A 19506-nucleotide genomic window follows, 5' to 3' on the forward strand; every position below is an offset into this window, starting at 1 on the left:
CCCCACCCACTCCCCGCAGTCTCGACACCCTCCCCGCCACTCCCCGCAGCCTCGACACCCCCCCCGCCACTCCCCGCAGTCTCGACACCCCCCCCCGCCACTCCCCGCAGTCTCGACACCCCCCCCCGCCCCCCCCCCCCCCCCCCGCCCCCACCCCCCCCCCCCACTCACCGCAGTCTCGACACCCCCCTCCGGCAGCCCTCACCCCTCCAGTACACTCACCTCCCCACCCCACACCGATGGCCAGCACCAATTGCTGCCCTCCTTCCCTTCGTCACTCAGCCAACTACAGAGTGGCAGTGTAACCTCCCCCACCCACTTTGCTCGCCCCCAGAGGCCCTGCCCCACCATCAAGCCCTGCCCTCAAAGAAGAAAGAACAGTACAGCACAGGAAACAGGCCCTTCGGCCCTCCAAGCCTGTGCCGCTCATTGGTCCAACTAGACCATTCGTTTATATCCCTCCATTCCCAGACTGCTCATGTGACTATCCAGGTAAGTTTTAAACGATGCCAGCGTGTCTGCCTCCACCACCCTACTTGGCAGCGCATTCCAGGCCCCCACCACCCTCTGTGTAAAAAAACATCCCTCTGATATCTGAGTTATACCTCGCCCCTCTCACCTTGAGCCCGTGGCCCCTCGTGATCGTCACCTCCGACCTGGGAAAAAGCTTCCCACCGTTCACCCTATCTATACTCTTCATAATCTTGTACACCTCTATTAGGTCTCCCCTCATTCTCCGTCTTTCCAGGGAGAACAAGCCCAGTTTACCCAATCTCTCCTCATAGCTAAGACCCTCCGTACCAGGCAACATCCTGATAAACCTTCTCTACACTCTCTCTAAAGCCTCCACATTCTTCTGGTAGTGCGGCGACCAGAACTGGACGCAGTACTCCAAATGTGGCCTAACCAGTGTTCCATACAGCTGCAACATCAGACTCCAGCTTTTATACTCTATACCCCGTCCTATAAAGGCAAGCATACCATATGCCTTCTTCACCACCTTCTCCACCTGTGCTGCCACCTTCAAGGATTTGTGGACTTGCACACCTAGGTCCCTCTGTGTTTCTATACTCTTGATGGCTCTGCCATTTATTGTATAACTCCCCCCTACATTATTTCTTCTAAAATGCATCACTTCGCATTTATCCTCCATGAGGCCCTGCCATCTTGGCACTGCCCAATGCCCGATGGGCAGTGCCAAGGTGCCACTTGGGCATTGCACTTTGCCCCTTGGGCAGTGCCAGGCAGCCCAGACTGGCACTGCCATGGTGGCAATGCCCAAGGGACACCTCCCTCCTGGTGCCGAACACTCTGGGGGGGGCCTTGATGGCTCCCTTCATTCCAACGGGGTCAGGCCGCCAGCTCCCCGCAAGTGGGGAGATATACTAAACCCCGGTGGAGTGAACCACTCCTGGCAGGAGATAGATGCTACTGGGTCCGGAGATTTCAGTCCCAGGCCCGCTAATGGGATTTAAATTGTATGCAAATTTGAATTTGCATGAATTATTCAGTTCTGCGCCGATTTCTGACACTGAGCTAATGGCGCCGGAAATCCGGCTGCTGGAGAATCGTGAGGCCGTGTGACCCAGCGGAGAGCCCGTGAAAAAATCTCTGTTCGAGTCTCCTGGCCCTCTGCGACAAAAACATCCCAGCGGGATGGAAGAATCGCCCCCTGCCAATCTCCACGTGGAAAGGTGAGGTTTGACCAGGAATAGTCAGCATGACTTTGTCAGAGTGAGGCTGTGACGGAGGTCATGCCTAACAAATTTGGTTGAATGTTTTGAAGAGGTGATCTGGTGTGTAGACGAGGGGAGTGCAGTTGATGCAGTTTATATGGATTTCCGTGAAGTTTTCGACAATGTCCCACATGGGAACTTATAAAGAAGGTTGAAGCACATGGGATCCAGCGTAACTTGGCAGGTTGGATCCAAACTGGCTTACTGGTAGGAGACCAGTAGGAAGTGGACGGTAGGAGGTGGTTGGTAGAAGACTGTTTGTGTGAGTTGGGGCCAGTGTCTGGTGGTGTACCACAGGGATCAATACTAAATCACTTATTGTTTGTGATATATATAAATGATATCGATGAGAATGTTGTGGGTGGGGGAGTGGGGGCAGGGGGATGATAAGTAAGTTTGCAGATGACACAAAGGTTGGTGGGGTAATTAATAGTGAGGAAGAAGGTCTTAGGTTGCAGGAAGATATAGATGGGTTGGTCAAATGGGTAGATCAGTGGCAGATGGAATTTAACCCAGAAAAGGTGATGCACTTTGGAATGAGTGACAAGACAAGGGAGTATTCAGTGAATGGCAGGACTTTGGGAAGGCCAGAGGAACAGAGGGATCTTGGGGTGCTTGTCCATAGATCCCTGAAGGTGGCAGGCTGGGTGAATAGAGTAATTTAGGAGACATATGGGACACTTGCCTTTATCAGTCGTGGCATAGGTTCTAAAAACAAGGAGGTTATGTTGGAGTTGAACAGAGTGTTAGTTAGGCCATAGCTGGAGTACTGTAAATAGTTCTGGTTACCTCACCAGAGGAAGGATATGATTGGTTGGAGAGGGTGCAGAGGAGATTCACTGGGCTGTTGCCTGGGATGGAGCATTTAAGCTATGAAGAGAGTTTGGATAAGCTTGGATTGTTTTCTTTCGATCAGAGAAAGCTGAGGGGAAACATGACTGTGGTTTACAAGATTATGAGGGGTCTGGATAGGATGAGTAGGGAGCAACTGTTCCCCTTGGTTGAAGGGTCAATAACGAAGGGGCATAGTTTGAAGGTGAGCGGCAGGAGGTTTAAAGGAGATTTGAGGAAGATCTTTTCACCAGAGGGTGGTGGGAGATTGCATGCACTGCCTGGGAGGGTAGTAGAGGCGGGAAACTTCACAACTTTAAAAAGTACAGGATGAGCACTTGAAATCATATAACATTCAAGGCTATGGGCCAAGTTCTGCAAAATAGGATCAATGTAGATTTAGTGTAGTTTTGTCAGTGCAGACTTGATGGGCCAAAAAGCCTCTTCTGTGATTCTATGGATGAGAGGCAGGAAAATACTCACATCATGTGATTACGTAATTAATATTAATGACCTTCCCACCATATGTGATTAGTGTGTGAGGCTGTTCCCACTCCGTGTGATTACTGTGTGAAGATGTTCCCACTCCGTGTGATGAGTGTGTGTGTTCACTGGGTTAATAGATAAGGGTGTCTGTATTCACATCAACCCCTCGTCAATGTCTCTTCCTGTCATTATCTGTTTTCTGATCTTGGACAATCCACAAAATTGACTATAAATGTCTCTCACAACCTTCACATCCTGACCTGCTTCAGATATTTATTACAGGGAAGTTGATTCACCTCCCACCCTCCCCAGCTGTTACCCAGATGTTCATTCAGCTATTAACATTCTATTCACAGCCCTGTCACCAGCTCACTGCTGCCTCTCTATCTGTGTGTGTGGTACAGAGAGAGATTTCATCACATTTAACACACACATCGATTCTAATCTCATTTTCTACATAACGCCAGCAAATGCACCTTACTCAGTGACTCCAACATTACACAGATAAAAGAGTTCAAATGATTGAGGAGTTTAGATGGAGTAAATCAGGAGAAAGTGTTTGCAGTGACAGGAGGGTAACCAGAGAGACACAGATTGAAGAGAATCGGGAAAAGAACCAGAGGGAGAGATGAGGGGAGTTTATTTGACACAGTGAGTTGTTGTGATCTGGAATGTGCTGCCTGAAAGGGCGGTGGAAGCAGATTCAATAATAACTTTCAAAAGGGAATTGGGGAAAAAGAGCATGATTTTCCTAAAAAAAACCCGAAGTGCCCAATGGGCTGGAAACCGGGAGTTTTTCCCACCCGTTTTTTTGGGTGAGTTTAGTGCAGCCCGGAGGCCATCAGGGGATTTAGGCCGGTGCGGGAAGGAGGGGTGGATGGAGCGCCTAATCCCACCTGAGAGGCTGGCAACAGACTGCTGAGGGGCCAGAGCGCATGCACCGACCTCCCAATATACAGGGAGATCAGTTGACATGAGCCTTCCCCCCTGCCCCCCGGAGATCGCTGGCCCCCTGATCGCTGGTCCTGAACCTCCCCCCAATTGCCCAACTGCCAGCCTTGAACTCCCCCTCCGGTCGCCGGCCTCGAACCCTGCCCCACCCCCCCGTCCCTGGTCCCAAACAACTCAGACACCGGTCGCGATTCCTGAATTTGGCAACGCGCTGACATTTCCCAGCCCGCTATGCTCCTTGAGCAATGCAGCGGGCCGGGAAAATCACACCCCAGTTATCCTGCCACAGGAGGAGGTTCTTCAGCCCATTGTGTCCATGCGAACTCGCTGTAGAACAATCCATCTTGATTCCATTCTCTGCTCTATCCCTGAAATCTGCTGGTTAATTCCTGTCAATTTCCAATCGAATTTCCTTTTGAAATCATTGACTGTCTCCACTTCCATCTCCAAATAATTCAATCTTTGTGGGGCTATGGGGGAATGAGCAGGAGGGCTGGGACTAACTGGATAGCTCTTTCAAAGAGCTGGCCCAGATACGATGGGCTGAATGGCTGTAAGATTTGATGATTCTGGGTGAGTACAAGTTCTCACTGACACACTCTGTTTGTAACACAATCAGGAAGTTTCATTGGGGTGTAATTTGGAAACAATGTGTTGGAGTTTCAATGAGAATGAAATATGAAATGCATCTTGTGTTGACTTTGGGCTGTGCCAGACAAACACTCGTTACTCACAGACATTGGCTGTCCCTTTGGGGATTGGGAGGTACGAGCCTGCTCTCCACGGTCGCCCTTGAAAACCTTTCTTGCATCTCTCACAGTCCAGCCCTGTCGTGTTGTGCTCACACTCACAACTCAGCTTCCCATTTTCCAAGACACAGTTGTTAGCGTGAAGATTACACCTACACCTGGGAACAGACAACAGCAAACTCATTTGAAAAACACCGAGGAACTCTGTTAGATCCCCGAGCATAGAACTTGAGAAACGTTACAGTGCAAGAAATGGCCATTCAGCCAAGAGGAGAAAGTTTGGTTCCAAACCAGTGTCCTCTGTTTGAACAGAGGGAAATATGATAGGATGAGGGATGAATTGGCTAAGGTAGACTGGGAGAGCAGGCTGGCAGGTAGGATAGCTGAGGAACAGTGGAGGATTTTTAAGGAGATCCTTTTCAGTTCTCAGCAAAAATATATTCCAGCAAAAAACAAGGATTGTAAGAAAAGGGAGAACCAGCCGTGGATAACGAAGGAAATAAAGGAGAGTATTAAAATAAAAACAGCTGCGTACAGAGTGGCCAAAAATAGTGGAGAAACAAGTGATTGGGAAAAATTTAAGAAACAACAAAGAGAGACTAAGAAAGCGATAAAGAAAGGAAGGATAGACTATGAAGCTAGGCTAGCAATTAATATAAAAAATGATAGTAAAAGTTTTTATAAATATATAAAAAGGAATAGAGTGGCTAGAGTGAATGTTGGACCCTTGGAGGATGAGAGGGGGGAGTTAATAGTGGGAAATGAGGATATGGCTGAGTCTTTAAATAAGTTTTTTGTGTCGGTCTTCACGGTGGAGGACACAAATAGTTTGCCAAATATTAACGATAGAGGGTTGGCAGCAGGAGAAATACTTAATACAATTAATGTTACCAGAGAGGCAGTGCTGGGTAGACTAATGGGACTGAAGGTGGACAAGTCCCCGGGTCCGGATGGAATGCATCCCAGGGTATTGAAAGAAATGTCAGAGGTAATAGTGGATGCGTTAGTGATTATTTATCAAAACTCGTTGCATTCTGGGGTAGTGCCGGTTGATTGGAAAACGGCTAATGTTACGCCGCTGTTTAAAAAAGGAAGGAGACAAAAGGCGGGTAACTATAGGCCGGTCAGCTTAACGTCTGTAGTAGGGAAAATGCTGGAATCCATTATTAAAGAGGAGATAGCAGGGCATCTGGATAGAAATGGTTCGATCAATCAGACGCAGCATGGATTCATGAGGGGAAAGTCGTGCTTGACGAACATGTTGGATTTTTATGAAGATGTGACGAGGGCGGTTGATGGAGGAGAACCGGTGGATGCGGTGTTTTTGGATTTCCAAAAGGCGTTTGATAAGGTGCCCCATAAAAGGCTGCTGAAGAAGATTAGGGCACACGGAGTTGGGGGTAGTGTGTTAAAGTGGATTGGGGACTGGCTATCCGACAGGAAGCAAAGAGTCGGAATAAATGGGTGTTTTTCCGGTTGGAGGAAGGTAACTAGTGGCGTGCCGCAGGGATCGGTACTCGGGCCGCAACTATTTACCATTTATATAGATGATCTGGAGGAGGGGACGGAGTGTAGGGTAACGAAGTTTGCAGACGACACAAAGATAAGTGGAAAAGTGAATCGTGTGGAGGACGGAGAAGATGTGCAGAGAGATTTGGACAGGCTGAGTGAGTGGGCGAGGATATGGCAAATGGAGTATAACGTTGATAAATGCGAGGTTATACACTTTGGAGGAAATAATAACAAATGGGATTACTATCTCAATGGAAACAAATTAAAACATGCTACCGTGCAAAGGGACCTGGGGGTCCTTGTGCATGAGACGCAAAAGCCCAGGTACAACAGGTGATCAAGAAGGCAAATGGGATGTTGGCCTATATTGTGAGGGGGATAGAATATAAAAGCAGGGATGTCTTGATGCACCTGTACAGGGCATTGGTGAGGCCGCAGCTGGAATACTGTGTGCAGTATTGGTCCCCTTATATGAGGAAGGATATATTGGCATTGGAGGGAGTGCAGAGAAGGTTCACCAGGTTGATACCGGAGATGAGGGGTTTGGATTATGAGGAGAGGCTGAGGAGATTGGGTTTGTACTCGTTGGAGTTTAGAAGGATGAGGGGGGATCTTATGGAGACTTATAAGATAATGCGGGGGCTGGATAGGGTGGAGGCGGAGAGATTCTTTCCACTTAGTAAGGAAGTTAAAACTAGAGGACACAGCCTCAAAATAAAGGGGGGTCGGTTTAAGACAGAGTTGAGGAGGAACTTCTTCTCCCAGAGGGTGGTGAATCTCTGGAATTCTCTGCCCACTGAGGTGGTGGAGGCTCCCTCGCTGAATATGTTTAAAGCGTGGATGGATGGATTCCTGATCGGTAAGGGAATTAAGGGTTATGGGGATCAGGCGGGTAAGTGGTACTGATCCACGTCAGATCAGCCATGATCTTATTGAATGGCGGGGCAGGCTCGAGGGGCTAGATGGCCTACTCCTGCTCCTATTTCTTATGTTCTTATGTTCTTATGTCTGTGCTAACCAAGAAAGAGAAAAAAGAAGCGAGCTCCTCATTTCCAGCACCCGGTCTGTAGCCTTGCAGGTTGCAACACTTTAGATACAGATCCAGGAACCTTTTAAATGAGTTGTATGTTTCAGCCTCAACCACCAATTTAGTGAATTCCAGACGGAAACCACCCTCTGGGTGAATAAATCTTTCTCCATGTCACCTCTAATCCTTCTACCAGTTACCTTCAATTTATGGCCCCTAGTAATTGACCTCCCAGCGAGGGGACACAAGTCTTTCCTGTCGACCCGGTCTAGACCTCTCAGAATTTTGTACACCTCAGTTAGTTCACCCCTTCGCCTCTTCTATTCTCAGGGAAGTTCAGCAATTGTCTTCGGCCAATACCGATCTGGCCAGCGATTGGGAGGTCGGCAGTGTGGGGCCACTGCGCATCCACCAATCACGATGCTGACAATTCGGCGCATGCACAGTGGCCCATTCAGCGCTATGCTGCCAGCCTCTCCAGTGGGAATAGGTCCCGCTCCTGATTTTCAGCCTGATTCATGCTCGTGTGCTCTGCAGTGCAGAGTGTGGGAGATTCATTTTGAAAATCCCGCGAAAAAAATTAGCGGGATTTACTCCAGTTTTTACGTGAATTCGACACTTGGAATTTTTTTGGGAGAATCCCACCTGTGATATTTTGAATAATTGGTAACAATCTCCTCCAAATCATTAATGTCAATATGGCCGTGCTTCAAGGAAAACTTCTGAAACTCTTCCTGCATTGACATGTTAAAGTAGCCCAAGGTGCTATAAAGGCATGTTACCAGATAAAATCTGACAGTGAGGCAAATAAGGAGAGATTCCGACAGGTGACCAAAAGCTTGGTCAAAGAGGAAGATTTTCAGGAAAATCTTCAAGGAGGAGGGAGAGGGAGAGAGGCAGAGATATTTAGGGAGCAAATTCCAGAGCATGAAGCCCAGGCAGCTGAAGACATGGCCACCAATGGTGGAGTGATTCAAATGGGGAAACTCGAGGGCAGAATTGGAGGACTGCAGAGATCCCGGAAGGTTGTCGAGCTGGAGGAGTTTAGAGCAATTGGGAGAGGTGAGATCATCAGGGATTTAAAAACAAGAATGAGAATTTTAAAATCGAGGCGTCGGGCTGGGAGTCAAAGCAGGTAGGCAACAACAACAAAAAAACTACCCTTACATTGATATAGCGCCTTAAACACCATGAACCCCATAAGGCGTTGACAGGAATGTCAATCAGGCAGTGTGACACCAGACTCAATGAGGAGAAATTTACTAAATGATGAAAGATAAAAGACTGAAGGACTGATAACCTCAACATTCCCTTTTCTCTACAACATCCTCAATGAAGCCAATTCTTCCAGCATAGATCGTGGCTCTGGACATTGCGCCCGCATGTCAAATCATCAGCTTCTGAAGCAGATCCCCTTTTCACAACTTAAAGATGGCACTCAATCACAAACGGGATGGAGAAATGTTTTAAGGGCAGAAAACCTCATTAAAATGGGGACAAATTGAAATCAGTGCATGGGAGGAACTTGTTGCAAACCCAAGCGGCACCTTATCCAACGAATCGCAACAGTGGCAGAAACCCTATTAATCCAACACCTCTACTGTGGAGAAGCAACAAAAACAGAAGGACAGAGAAAGCAGAACCCAAGCTCGAGAGAACCCTCCCCTCTGAGGAGCATCTTCTGTCCTTTTTGCCCAAAGGACTGCACCTCCAGGATTGGCCAGTTGAGGACACACAAGTCATGGCGTGAAGCAGAAGTCACCCTCATTTCGAGGGACTGACAACAACACATCTATTGGTTACCCATATTCCAAATCAACTGGATTGTTCCCAGAGTTTGCTCAGAAAGGGTCAAATTCAGGGACTTTTCCAAGGAATTAAACTGAAAAACCTTACATTTCCGTTTGCAAAGAACAGCAGGGATTCCAGAAGTTGTAACTGACGAGTAATTGATGAATAATTAAACTCTTGCTCTAACAATTCACTGAACAAAACAAGCTCAGCCTGAATTCTCTGGTCATTCACTGCCTCTGCCAGTGAGAACAGGGAATTTGGGGCTCAGTCAAATCTCTGTTCACTCCAGCGAGACCGGAGAATCCCAGCTGTGGGTGAGGTCGGAGAATCCCAGCTGTGGGCGAGGTCGGAGAATCCCAGCTGCGGGTGAGGTCGGAGAATCCCAGCTGTGGGCGAGGTCGGAGAATCCCAGCTGCGGGTGAGGTCGGAGAATCCCAGCTGCGGGTGAGGTCGGAGAATCCAAGCTGCGGGTGAGGTCGGAGAATCCCAGCTGCGGGTGATGTCGGAGAATCCCAGCTGCGGGTGAGGTCGGAGAATCCAAGCTGCAGGTGAGGTCGGAGAATCCCAGCTGCAGGTGAGGTCGGAGAATCCCAGCCGCGGGTGAGGTCGGAGAATCCCAGCCGCGGGTGAGGTCGGAGAATCCCAGTCACGGACGAGGTCGGAGAATCCCAGCTGCGGGCGGGGTCGGAGAATCCCAGCTACGGACGAGGTTGGAGAATCCCAGCTGTGGGTGAGGTCAGAGAATCCCAGCTGCGGGTGAGGTCGGAGAATCCCAGTCCCAGGGGAGGTCGGAGAATCCCAGCTGCGGGTGAGGTCGGATAATCCCAGTCCCGGGGAGGGCGGAGAACCCCAGCTGCGGGTGAGGTCGGAGAATCCCAGCTGACCACCATCCCTTGACATTCAATGGTGTAACCATCACTGAATCCCCCACTGTCAAAAGTGTTGGGGTTACCATTGACCAGAAACTCAACTGGACTCATCATATAAACACAGGGGCTACAAGAGCAGGTCAGAGGCGAGGAGTACTGCAGTGAGTAACTCACCTCCTGACCCCCCAAAGCTTATCCACCATCGACAAGGCACAAGTTTTGTCTACATGGACTTTAGCAAGGCCTTTGACAAGGTACCGCACGGTAGGTTGTTGCATAAGGTTAAATCTCACGGGATTCAGGCTGAGGTACCTAAATGGATACAAAATTGGCCTTTTGCCAGAAGCCAGAGGGTGGTTGAAAAGGGTTGTTTTTCAAACTGGAGGCCTGTGACCAGCGGTGTGCCTCAGGGATCGGTGCTGGGCCCACTGTTATTTGTCATTTATATTAATGATTTAGATGAGAATATAGGAGGCATGGTTAGTAAGTTTGCAGATGACACCAAGATTGGTGGCATAGTGGACAGTGAAGAAAGTTATATCCGATTGCAACAGGATCTTGATCAATTGGGCCAGTGGGCTGACGAATGGCAGATGGAGTTTAATTTAGAACATAGAACATTACATCGCAGTACAGGCCCTTCGGCCCTCGATGTTGCGCCGACCAGTGGTACCAATCTAAAGCCCCTCTAATCTACACTATTCCAATATCATCCATATGTTTATCCAATAACCATTTGAATGCTCTTAATGTTGACGAGTCCACTACTGCTGCAGGCAGGGCATTCCACACCCTTACTACTCTCTGAGTAAAGAACCTATCTCTAACATCTGTCCTATATCTCTCACCCCTCAATTTAAAGCTATGTCCCCTCGTGCTAGCCAACACCATCCGAGGAAAAAGGCTCGCACTATCCACCCTATCTAATCCTCTGATCATCTTGTATGCCTCTATTAAGTCACCTCTTAACCTTCTTCTCTCTAACGAAAACAACCTCAAGCCCCTCAGCCTTTCCTCATACGATTTTCCCACCATACCAGGCAACATCCTGGTAAATCTCCTCTGCACCCTTTCCAACACTTCCACATCTTTCCTATAATACGGCGACCAGAACTGTACGCAATACCCCAAATGCGGCTGCACCAGAGTTTTGTACAGTTGCAGCATGACCTCCTGGCTCCGAAACTCAATCCCTCTACCAATAAAAGCTAACATACCGTACGCCTTCTTAACAACCCTGTCAACCTGGGTGCCAACTTTCAGGGATCTATGCACATGGACACCCAGATCCCTCTGTTCATCCACACTACCAAGTATCTTACCATTAGCCCAGTACTCTGTATTCCAGTTACTCCTTCCAAAGTGAATCACCTCACACTTTTCTGCATTAAACTCCATTTGCCACTTCTCAGCCCAGCTCTGCAGCTTATCTATGTCCCTCTGTAAACTCAGTAAGAAGTCTCACAACACCAGGTTAAAGTCCAACAGGTTTATTTGGTAGCAAATACCATAAGCTTTCGGAGCAATGCTCCTTCGTCAGATGGAGTGGTCTCTGTTCTCAAACAGGGCACAGACACAGAAATCAAATTACAGAATACTGATTACCTCTGTAACCTGCCACTTCCCTCCGCACTGTCTACAACTCCACCGACTTTAATGTCATCCGCAAATTTACTAATCCATCCTTCCACGCCCTCATCCAGGTCATTAATAAAAATGACAAACAGCAGTGGCCCCAAAACAGATCCTTGTGGTACACCACTAGTAACTGAACTCCAGGATGAATATTTCCCATCAACCACCACCCTTTGTTTTCTTACAGCTAGCCAATTCCTGATCCAAACCATTAAATCACCCTCAATCCCATGTGTCCGTATTTTCTGCAAAAGCTTACCATGGGGAACCTTATCAAACGCTTTGCTGAAATCCATATACACCACATGAACCGTTTTACCCTCATCCACCTCTTTGGTCACCTTCTCAAAGAACTCAATAAGGTTTGTGAGGCACGACCTACCCTTCACAAAACCGTGCTGACTATCCCTAATCAAATTATTCCTTTCTAGGTGATTATAAATCCTATCTCTTACAATCCTTTCCAATATTTTGCCCACAACAGAAGTAAGGCTCACCGGTCTATAATTACCAGGGTTGTCCCTACTCCCCTTCTTGAACAAGGGGACAACATTTGCTATCCTCAAGTCTTCTGGCACTGTTTAGACAAATGCAAGGTGATGCATTTTAGTAGATCGAACCAGGGCAGGACTCACTCAGTTAATGGTAGGGCGTTGGGGAGAGTTACAGAACAAAGAGATCTAGGGGTACATGTTCATAGCTCCTTGAAAGTGGAGTCACAGATGGATAGAGTGGTGAAGAAGGCACTCGGCATGTTTGGTTTAATTGGTCAGAACATTGAATACAGGAGTTGGGATGTCTTGGTGAAGTTGTACAAGACATTGGTAAGGCCACACTTGGAATACTGTGTACAGTTCTGGTCACCCTATTATAGAAAGGATATTATTAAACTAGAAAAAGTGCAGAAAAGATTTACTGGGATGCTACCGGGGCTGGATAGTCTGGGACTTTTTTCTCTGGAGCGTAGAAGGCTGAGGGGTGATCTTATAGAGGTCTATAAAATAATGAGGGGCATAGATCAGCTAGATAGTCAATATCTTTTCCCAAAGGTTGGGGAGTCTAAAACTAGAGGGCAGAGGTTTAAGGTGAGAGGGGAGAGATACAAAAGTGTCCAGAGGGGCAATTTTTTCACTCAGAGGGTGGTGAATGTCTGGAACAAGCTGCCAGAGGTAGTAGTAGAGGTGTGTATAATTTTGTTTTTTAAAAAGCATTTAGACAGTTACATGGGTACGATGGGTATAGAGGGATATGGGCCAAATGCAGGCAATTGGGATTAGTTTAGGGGTTTAAAAAAAAAGGGCGGGTTGGACAAGTTGGGCCGAAGGGCCTGTTTCCATGCTGTAAACCTCTATGACTCTATGTCAGGAGTGATGATGTGAAGATGCCGGTGTTGGACTGGGGTGTGCACAGTAAGAAGTCTCGCAACACCAGGTTAAAATCCAACAGGTTTATTTAGTAGTACGAGCTTTCGGAGTGCTGCCCCTTCATCAGGTGACTCACCTGATGAAGGAGCAGTGCTCCAAAAGCTCGTGCTACCAAATAAACCTGTTGGACTTTAACCTGGTATTGTGAGACTTCTTACCAAGTCAGGAGTGTGATGGAATACTCCCCACTTGCCTTGATGGGTGCAGCTCCAACAACACTCAGAAAGCTTGACAGCATCCAGGACAAACCAGCCCGCTTGATTGGCACCACATCTACAAACATTCAATCCCTTCATCACTGACCCTCAATAGCAGCAGTGTCTACTATCTACAAGGTGCACTGCAGCAATTCACTAAAGATCCTGAGACAGCACCTTCCAAACCCATGACCACTTCCATCTAGAAGGATAAGGGCAGTAGATAAATGGGAAGACCATCAACTGCAAGTTCCCCTCCAACTACTCACCATCCTGAGTTGAAAATATATCGACGTTCCTTTGCAGTCGCTGGTCAAAATCCTGGAATTTCCTGCTTATCGCCATTGTGGGTCAACCCTCAGGACATGGACTGCAGTGATTCAAGAAGGCAGCAATACCACCTTCTCAAGGACAACTAGGCGGCAGGGTAGCACAGTGGTTAGCACTGCAGCCTCACAGCTCCAGGGAGCTGGGTTTGATTCCCAGCTTGGGTCACTGTCTGTGTGGAGTTTGCACATTCTCCCCGTGTCTGCATGGGTTTTCTCCGGGTGCTCAGGTTTCCTGCCACACTCCAAAGATGTACAGGTTAGGTGGATTGGCGATGCTAACTTGCCCCTTAGTGTCAGGGGGACTAGCTGGAGTAAATGCGTGGGGTGATGGGGATACGGGCTGGGTAGGATTGTGATCGGTGCAGCCTTGGTGGGCTGAATGGTCTTGTTCTGCACTGTAGGGTTCTTAACTAGGGATGGGCAATAAATGCTGGCCAGTCAGAGACTCCCTGTCCCACAAATGAATTAAAAAAACACCCTTGACAGTGCAGCACTCCCTCAATACTGACACTCTGACAGTGCAGCACTCCCTCAGTACTGACCCTCTGACAGTGCGGCACTCCCTCAGTACTGACCCTGTGGCAGCTCGGCACTCCCTCAGTACTGACCGTCTGACGGTGCGGCACTCCCTCAGTACTGACCCTGTAGCAGCTCGGCACACCCTCAGTACTGACCCTCTAACAGTTCGGCACTCCCTCAGTACTGACCCTCTGACAATGCAGCACTCCCTCAGCACTGACCCTCTGACAATGCAGCACTCCCTCAGCACTGACCCTCTGACAGTGCGGCACTCCCTCAGTATTGACCCTCTGACAATGCAGCACTCCCTCAGTACTGACCCTCTGACAGTGCAGCACTCCCTCAGTACTGACTCTCTGACAGTTCGGCACTCCCTCAGCACTGACCCTCTGACAGTTCCGCACTTCCTCAGAACTGACCCTCTGACAATGCAGCACTCCCTCAGCACTGACCCTCTGACAATGCAGCACTCCCTCAGCACTGACCCTCTGACAGTGCGGCACTCCCTCAGTATTGACCCTCTGACAATGCAGCACTCCCTCAGCACTGACCCTCTGACAATGCAGCATTCCCTCAGCACTGACCCTCTGACAGTGCGGCACTCCCTCAGTATTGACCCTCTGACAATGCAGCACTCCCTCAGTATTGACCCTCTGACAGTGCCGCACTCCCTCAGTACTGACCCGCTGACAGTGCGGCACTCCCTCAGTACTGACCCTCTGACAGTGCAGCACTCCCTCAGTATTGACCCTCTGACAGTGCGGTACTCCCTCAGTACTGACCCTCTGACAGTGCGGTACTCCCTCAGTACCGACCCTCTGACAGTGCGGCACTCCCTCAGTATTGACCCTCTGACAGTGCGGCACTCCCTCAGTATTGACCCTCTGACAGTGCGGCACTCCCTCAGTACTGACCCACTGACAGTGCAGCACTCCCTCAGTACTGACCCTCTGACAGTGCGGCACTCCCTCAGTATTGACCCTCTGACAGTGCGGCACTCCCTCAGTATTGACCCTCTGACAGTGCGGCACTCCCTCAGTACTGACCCTCTGACAGTGCGGCACTCCCTCAGTATTGACCCTCTGACAGTGCGGCACTCCCTCAGTACTGACCCTCTGACAGTGCGGCACTCCCTCAGCACCGCACAGAAAGTGTCAGTCTGGATTTTTTGCTCCAGTCTCTGGATCAGGCCTTGAATCCACAACTTTCAGACTCAGAGTCGAGATTGTTTCCCACTGAGTTCTGACTGACTCTGTGTTAAATCCAGAAACAATGAGTCTGTGCAGTCAAAATGTTTCGGATACAGTGAGAAAAGGGAGCTTCAAGACTGGTGTCAGGAAGCTCTGCGAGGGTTTCAAAACCAGAATATTTTCTGGGTCAAAAAACATGAAATGTGATTTAGTGAGGTGCAGAGTGTTGCAATGTGAGTGCGGTGCTCTGTGTCTGTGCTGACAGTGTCGAGTTTGTCTTCAACTCACTCTAAAGGTGGAGATTCCTAATCTGCAGATTTTACCGTGTACATTTTGCAAATTGGCAGTTCTGGGCACATTTTAGTAAAGTAAGCAAAACGCAGAGAGTTCCTTGGAGACAATTGAAAGGCAGCATAAACATTTTGCTGCTCCTGTTCTCCAATTAGTGTTTGAAGATTCTCCTGCACGTAAAGCTCGAGTGAGTCTCCCAGAAGCTGAGTCTAGAATAATGAGGTAATGGTTACGAACCCTGGAGATTGTGTGATGGGAAAAAGGGAACTCGCTGTTCCAGACTGAATATAGATTGAACAAAAAGGAAGCAATCAGTCAGAATAATTCATATAATCATGTGTGGCTTTGATAGATTAAATAGGAACAAAGTGTTTCCAGTGACAGGGTGGTGGGTAACCAGAGGGACACAGATTGAAGAGAATCAGGAAAAGAACCAGAGGGGGAGATGAGGGGAATTTATTTGACACAGTGAGTTGTTCTGATCTGGAATAGATCAAAGAACAAAGAACAATACAGCACAGGAACAGGCCCTTCGGCCCTCCAAGCCCGCGCTGCTCCCTGGTTCAAACTAGACCATTTGCGTCTTGGAAGTGCAACAGAGAGGGAGAGATTCGCGAGAGGAGTGCTGCGGGTAAGCGCTGTTATTTTTTAACTTACTTTTTCGCGGGTTTTTTCTTAAAAATATCTAAACCCGGAAGTGGTCGCGCAGGGAGGTCTGGGAGAGAGAGATTTTTTTTTTCCCCAATAAATTGGAACAGAGAGGAATCCCGATACTCTACACTTGTAGAGTATCCCACCCTCCCTCCTCCTCTAACCTAAAAAAAAAGACCCAGTGAGAGCAGGGCTTTGGAGAAAACAGGAGGAGGAAAGGTAAGTTTAAAATTTTCATTCACTTTTTTTTTTCCCTGTGTGTTTAAAGGGGCAATTATGAGTGTGAGGCCAGTATGTTGTTCCCAATGTAGGATGTGGGAGGTCCTGGAGGCTCCTAGCCTCCCGGACGACCATATCTGTGCTGGGTGTGTTGAGCTGCGGTTCCTAAGGGACCATGTTAGGGAACTGGAATTGCAGCTCGAGGACCTTCGCCGGGTTAGGGATAGTGAGGAGGTCATTGACAGGAGCTATCGGCAGGTGGTCACACCGGGACCACGGGAGGAGGGTAACTGGGTAACAGTGAGGAAGGAGAAAGCTCGGTTGATGGTGAGCACCCCGGTGGATGTGCCCCTTAATAATAAGTACTCCTGTCTGAGTACTACTGGGGTGGACAGCCCACCTGGGGGAAGCAGCGGTGGCAGTGTCTCTGGAGCTGAGCCTGGCCCAGTAGTGCAAAAGGGTAAGGAAAGGAGGGTAGTGCTAATTGGGGACTCTACGGTGAGGGGGTCAGATAGGCGTTTTTGCGGACACAGACGGGACTCTCGGATGGTGGTTTGCCTCCCTGGTGCAGGGGTCCGGGATGTCTCTGGTCGAGTCCCAGAAATCCTGAAGGGGGAGGGAGAGGAGCCGAAGGTCGTGATGCATATAGGTACTGCTGACATAGGTAGGAAGAGGGAAGGGGTCATGAAAAGAGAATATAGGGAGTTAGGTAGACAGCTGAGAAAGAGGAATGCAAAGGTAGTAATCTCGGGATTGCTGCCTGTGCCGCGGGAGAGTGAGAACAGGAATCGGTGGAGAATGAATGCGTGGCTGAGGGACTGGAGCAAGGGACAAGGATTTGGGTACTTGGATCATTGGGACCTCTTTAGGGGCAGGTGTGACCTGTTTAAAAAAGACGGGTGGCACTTGAATCCCAGGGGGACCAATATCCTGGCGGGAAGGTTGGCTAAGGCTACTGGAGAGACTTTAAACTAGAAAGGTTGGGGGGAGGGAATCGAAATGAGGGGACTGAGAGCGAGGAGGTTAGCTCACAAATAGATAAGGAATGTAAACAGGGTAAGAGGGAGGTTAGACGAGTGATGGAGAAGGGAAGTGCTCAGGCTGAAGGTCTGAGATGTGTCTATTTTAATGCCAGGAGTGTAGTGAATAAAGTGGATGAGCTTAGAGCGTGGATTGCTGCTTCGAATTGTGATGTGGTGGCCATTACGGAGACTTGGATGTCTCAGGGACAGGACTGGGTGCTTCAGGTGCCGGGTTTTAGATGTTTCAGGAAGGACAGGGAGGGAGGCAAGAGAGGGGGGGGAGTGGCACTGTTGATCAGGGATAGTGTCACGGCTGTAGAGAAGGTGGACGCCGTGGAGGGATTGACTACGGAGTCTCTGTGGGTGGAGGTTAGGAACAGGAAGGGGTCGGTAACGTTGCTGGGTGTTTTCTATAGGCCGCCCAATAGTAACAGAGATGTTGAGGAGCAGATGGGGAAACAGATCCTGGAGAGATGTAGGAATAACAGAGTTGTCGTGATGGGAGATTTTAATTTCCCAAACATAGATTGGAATATCCCTAGGGCTAGGGGTTTGGATGGAGAGGAGTTTGTTAGGTGTGTCCAGGAGAGTTTCCTGACACAGTATGTGGATAAGCCTACTAGAGGAGAGGCTGTACTTGATCTGGTGCTGGCTAATGAACCTGGACAGGTGGAGGATCTCTCGGTGGGTGAGCATCTTGGGGATAGCGATCATAATTCTATCTCCTTCACGATAGCATTGGAAAGAGATAGGATCAGGCAGGCTAGGAAAGTGTTTCTCTGGAGTAAAGGGAAATACAGTGTCATCAGGGAGGAAATTAGACGGGTAAATTGGAAGGAGGCATTCTTGGGGAAAAGTACCAAAGGAAAGTGGAGGATTTTCAAGGAATGTTTGTCTGGAGCTCTGCATGACAACGTTCCGATGAGACAGAGGGGTGTTGGTAGGGTACGGGAACCGTGGTGCACGAAGGTTGTGATGAACCTGGTGAATAAGAAAAGAGAGGCGTACAGAAGGTTCAGAGAGCTAGGAGGTGTTAAGGATTTAGAGGAGTATACGGGATGTAGGAAGGAGCTTAAGAAGGAAATTAGGAGAGCGAGAAGGGGTCATGAGAAGGCCTTGGCGGGTAAGATTAAGGAGAATCCCAAGGCTTTCTACAAATATGTCAAGAGTAAAAGGATGAGATGTGAAGGCATAGGACCCTTAAAAGGTGAAGGGGGAAAAGTTTGTGCGGAACCGTTAGAAATGGCGGAGCTGCTTAATGAATACTTTACCTCGGTATTCACGGTGGAAAGGGATCTGGGTGGTTGTACTGCTGGTTTGCGGTGGACAGAAAGGATCGAGCATGTGGACATAAAGAAAGAGGATGTGTTGGAACTATTGAATGGCATCAAGGTTGGTAAGTCGCCGGGACCGGATGGGATGTATCCCAGGTTACTGTGGGAGGCGAGGGAGGAGATTGCGGAGCCTTTGGCGATGATCTTTGCATCGTCGATGGAGACGGGAGAGGTTCCGGAGGATTGGAGGATTGCAGATGTGGTCCCTATATTCAAGAAAGGGAACAGGGACAGCCCGGGAAATTACCGACCGGTGAGTCTAACCTCAGTGGTTGGTAAGTTGATGGAGAGGATCCTGAGAGACAGGATTTATGATCATCTAGAGAAGTTTAGTATGATCAAAAGTAGTCAGCACGGCTTTGTCAAGGGCAGGTCGTGCCTTACGAGCCTGGTTGAGTTCTTTGAAAATGTGACCAAACACATTGACGAAGGAAGAGCGGTGGATGTGGTCTATATGGACTTCAGCAAGGCGTTCGATAAGGTCCCCCATGCAAGACTTCTTGAGAAAGTGAGAGGGCATGGGATCCAAGGGGCTGTTGCCTTGTGGATCCAGAACTGGCTTGCCTGCAGAAGGCAGAGAGTGGCTGTGGAGGCTTTCTCTGCATGGAGGTCAGTGACCAGTGGAGTGCCCCAGGGATCTGTTCTGGGACCCTTGCTGTTTGTCATTTTCATAAATGACCTGGATGAGGAAGTGGAGGGATGGGTTGGTAAGTTTGCTGACGACACCAAGGTAGGTGGTG

General features: G+C 48.9%; 1 protein-coding gene across 1 annotated transcript in view; it reads right to left on the reverse strand.

Annotated features, from left to right (window-relative positions):
• Positions 1–19506, reverse strand: part of LOC144497795 (netrin-G1-like) — a 102669-nt gene that overhangs the window by 39144 nt on the left and 44019 nt on the right. Inside the window, exons 3-4 of the mRNA XM_078219232.1 lie at positions 4735–4911; positions 320–339 (exon numbers count right to left, since the gene is read on the reverse strand). Of these exons, the coding sequence (XP_078075358.1) occupies positions 320–339; positions 4735–4911 (197 nt within the window). The remainder of the gene's footprint in view (positions 1–319; positions 340–4734; positions 4912–19506) is intronic.

Source organism: Mustelus asterias, chromosome 8, assembly GCF_964213995.1.
Source record: "Mustelus asterias chromosome 8, sMusAst1.hap1.1, whole genome shotgun sequence".
In the NCBI taxonomy this organism is placed as follows: Eukaryota; Metazoa; Chordata; class Chondrichthyes; order Carcharhiniformes; family Triakidae; genus Mustelus; species Mustelus asterias.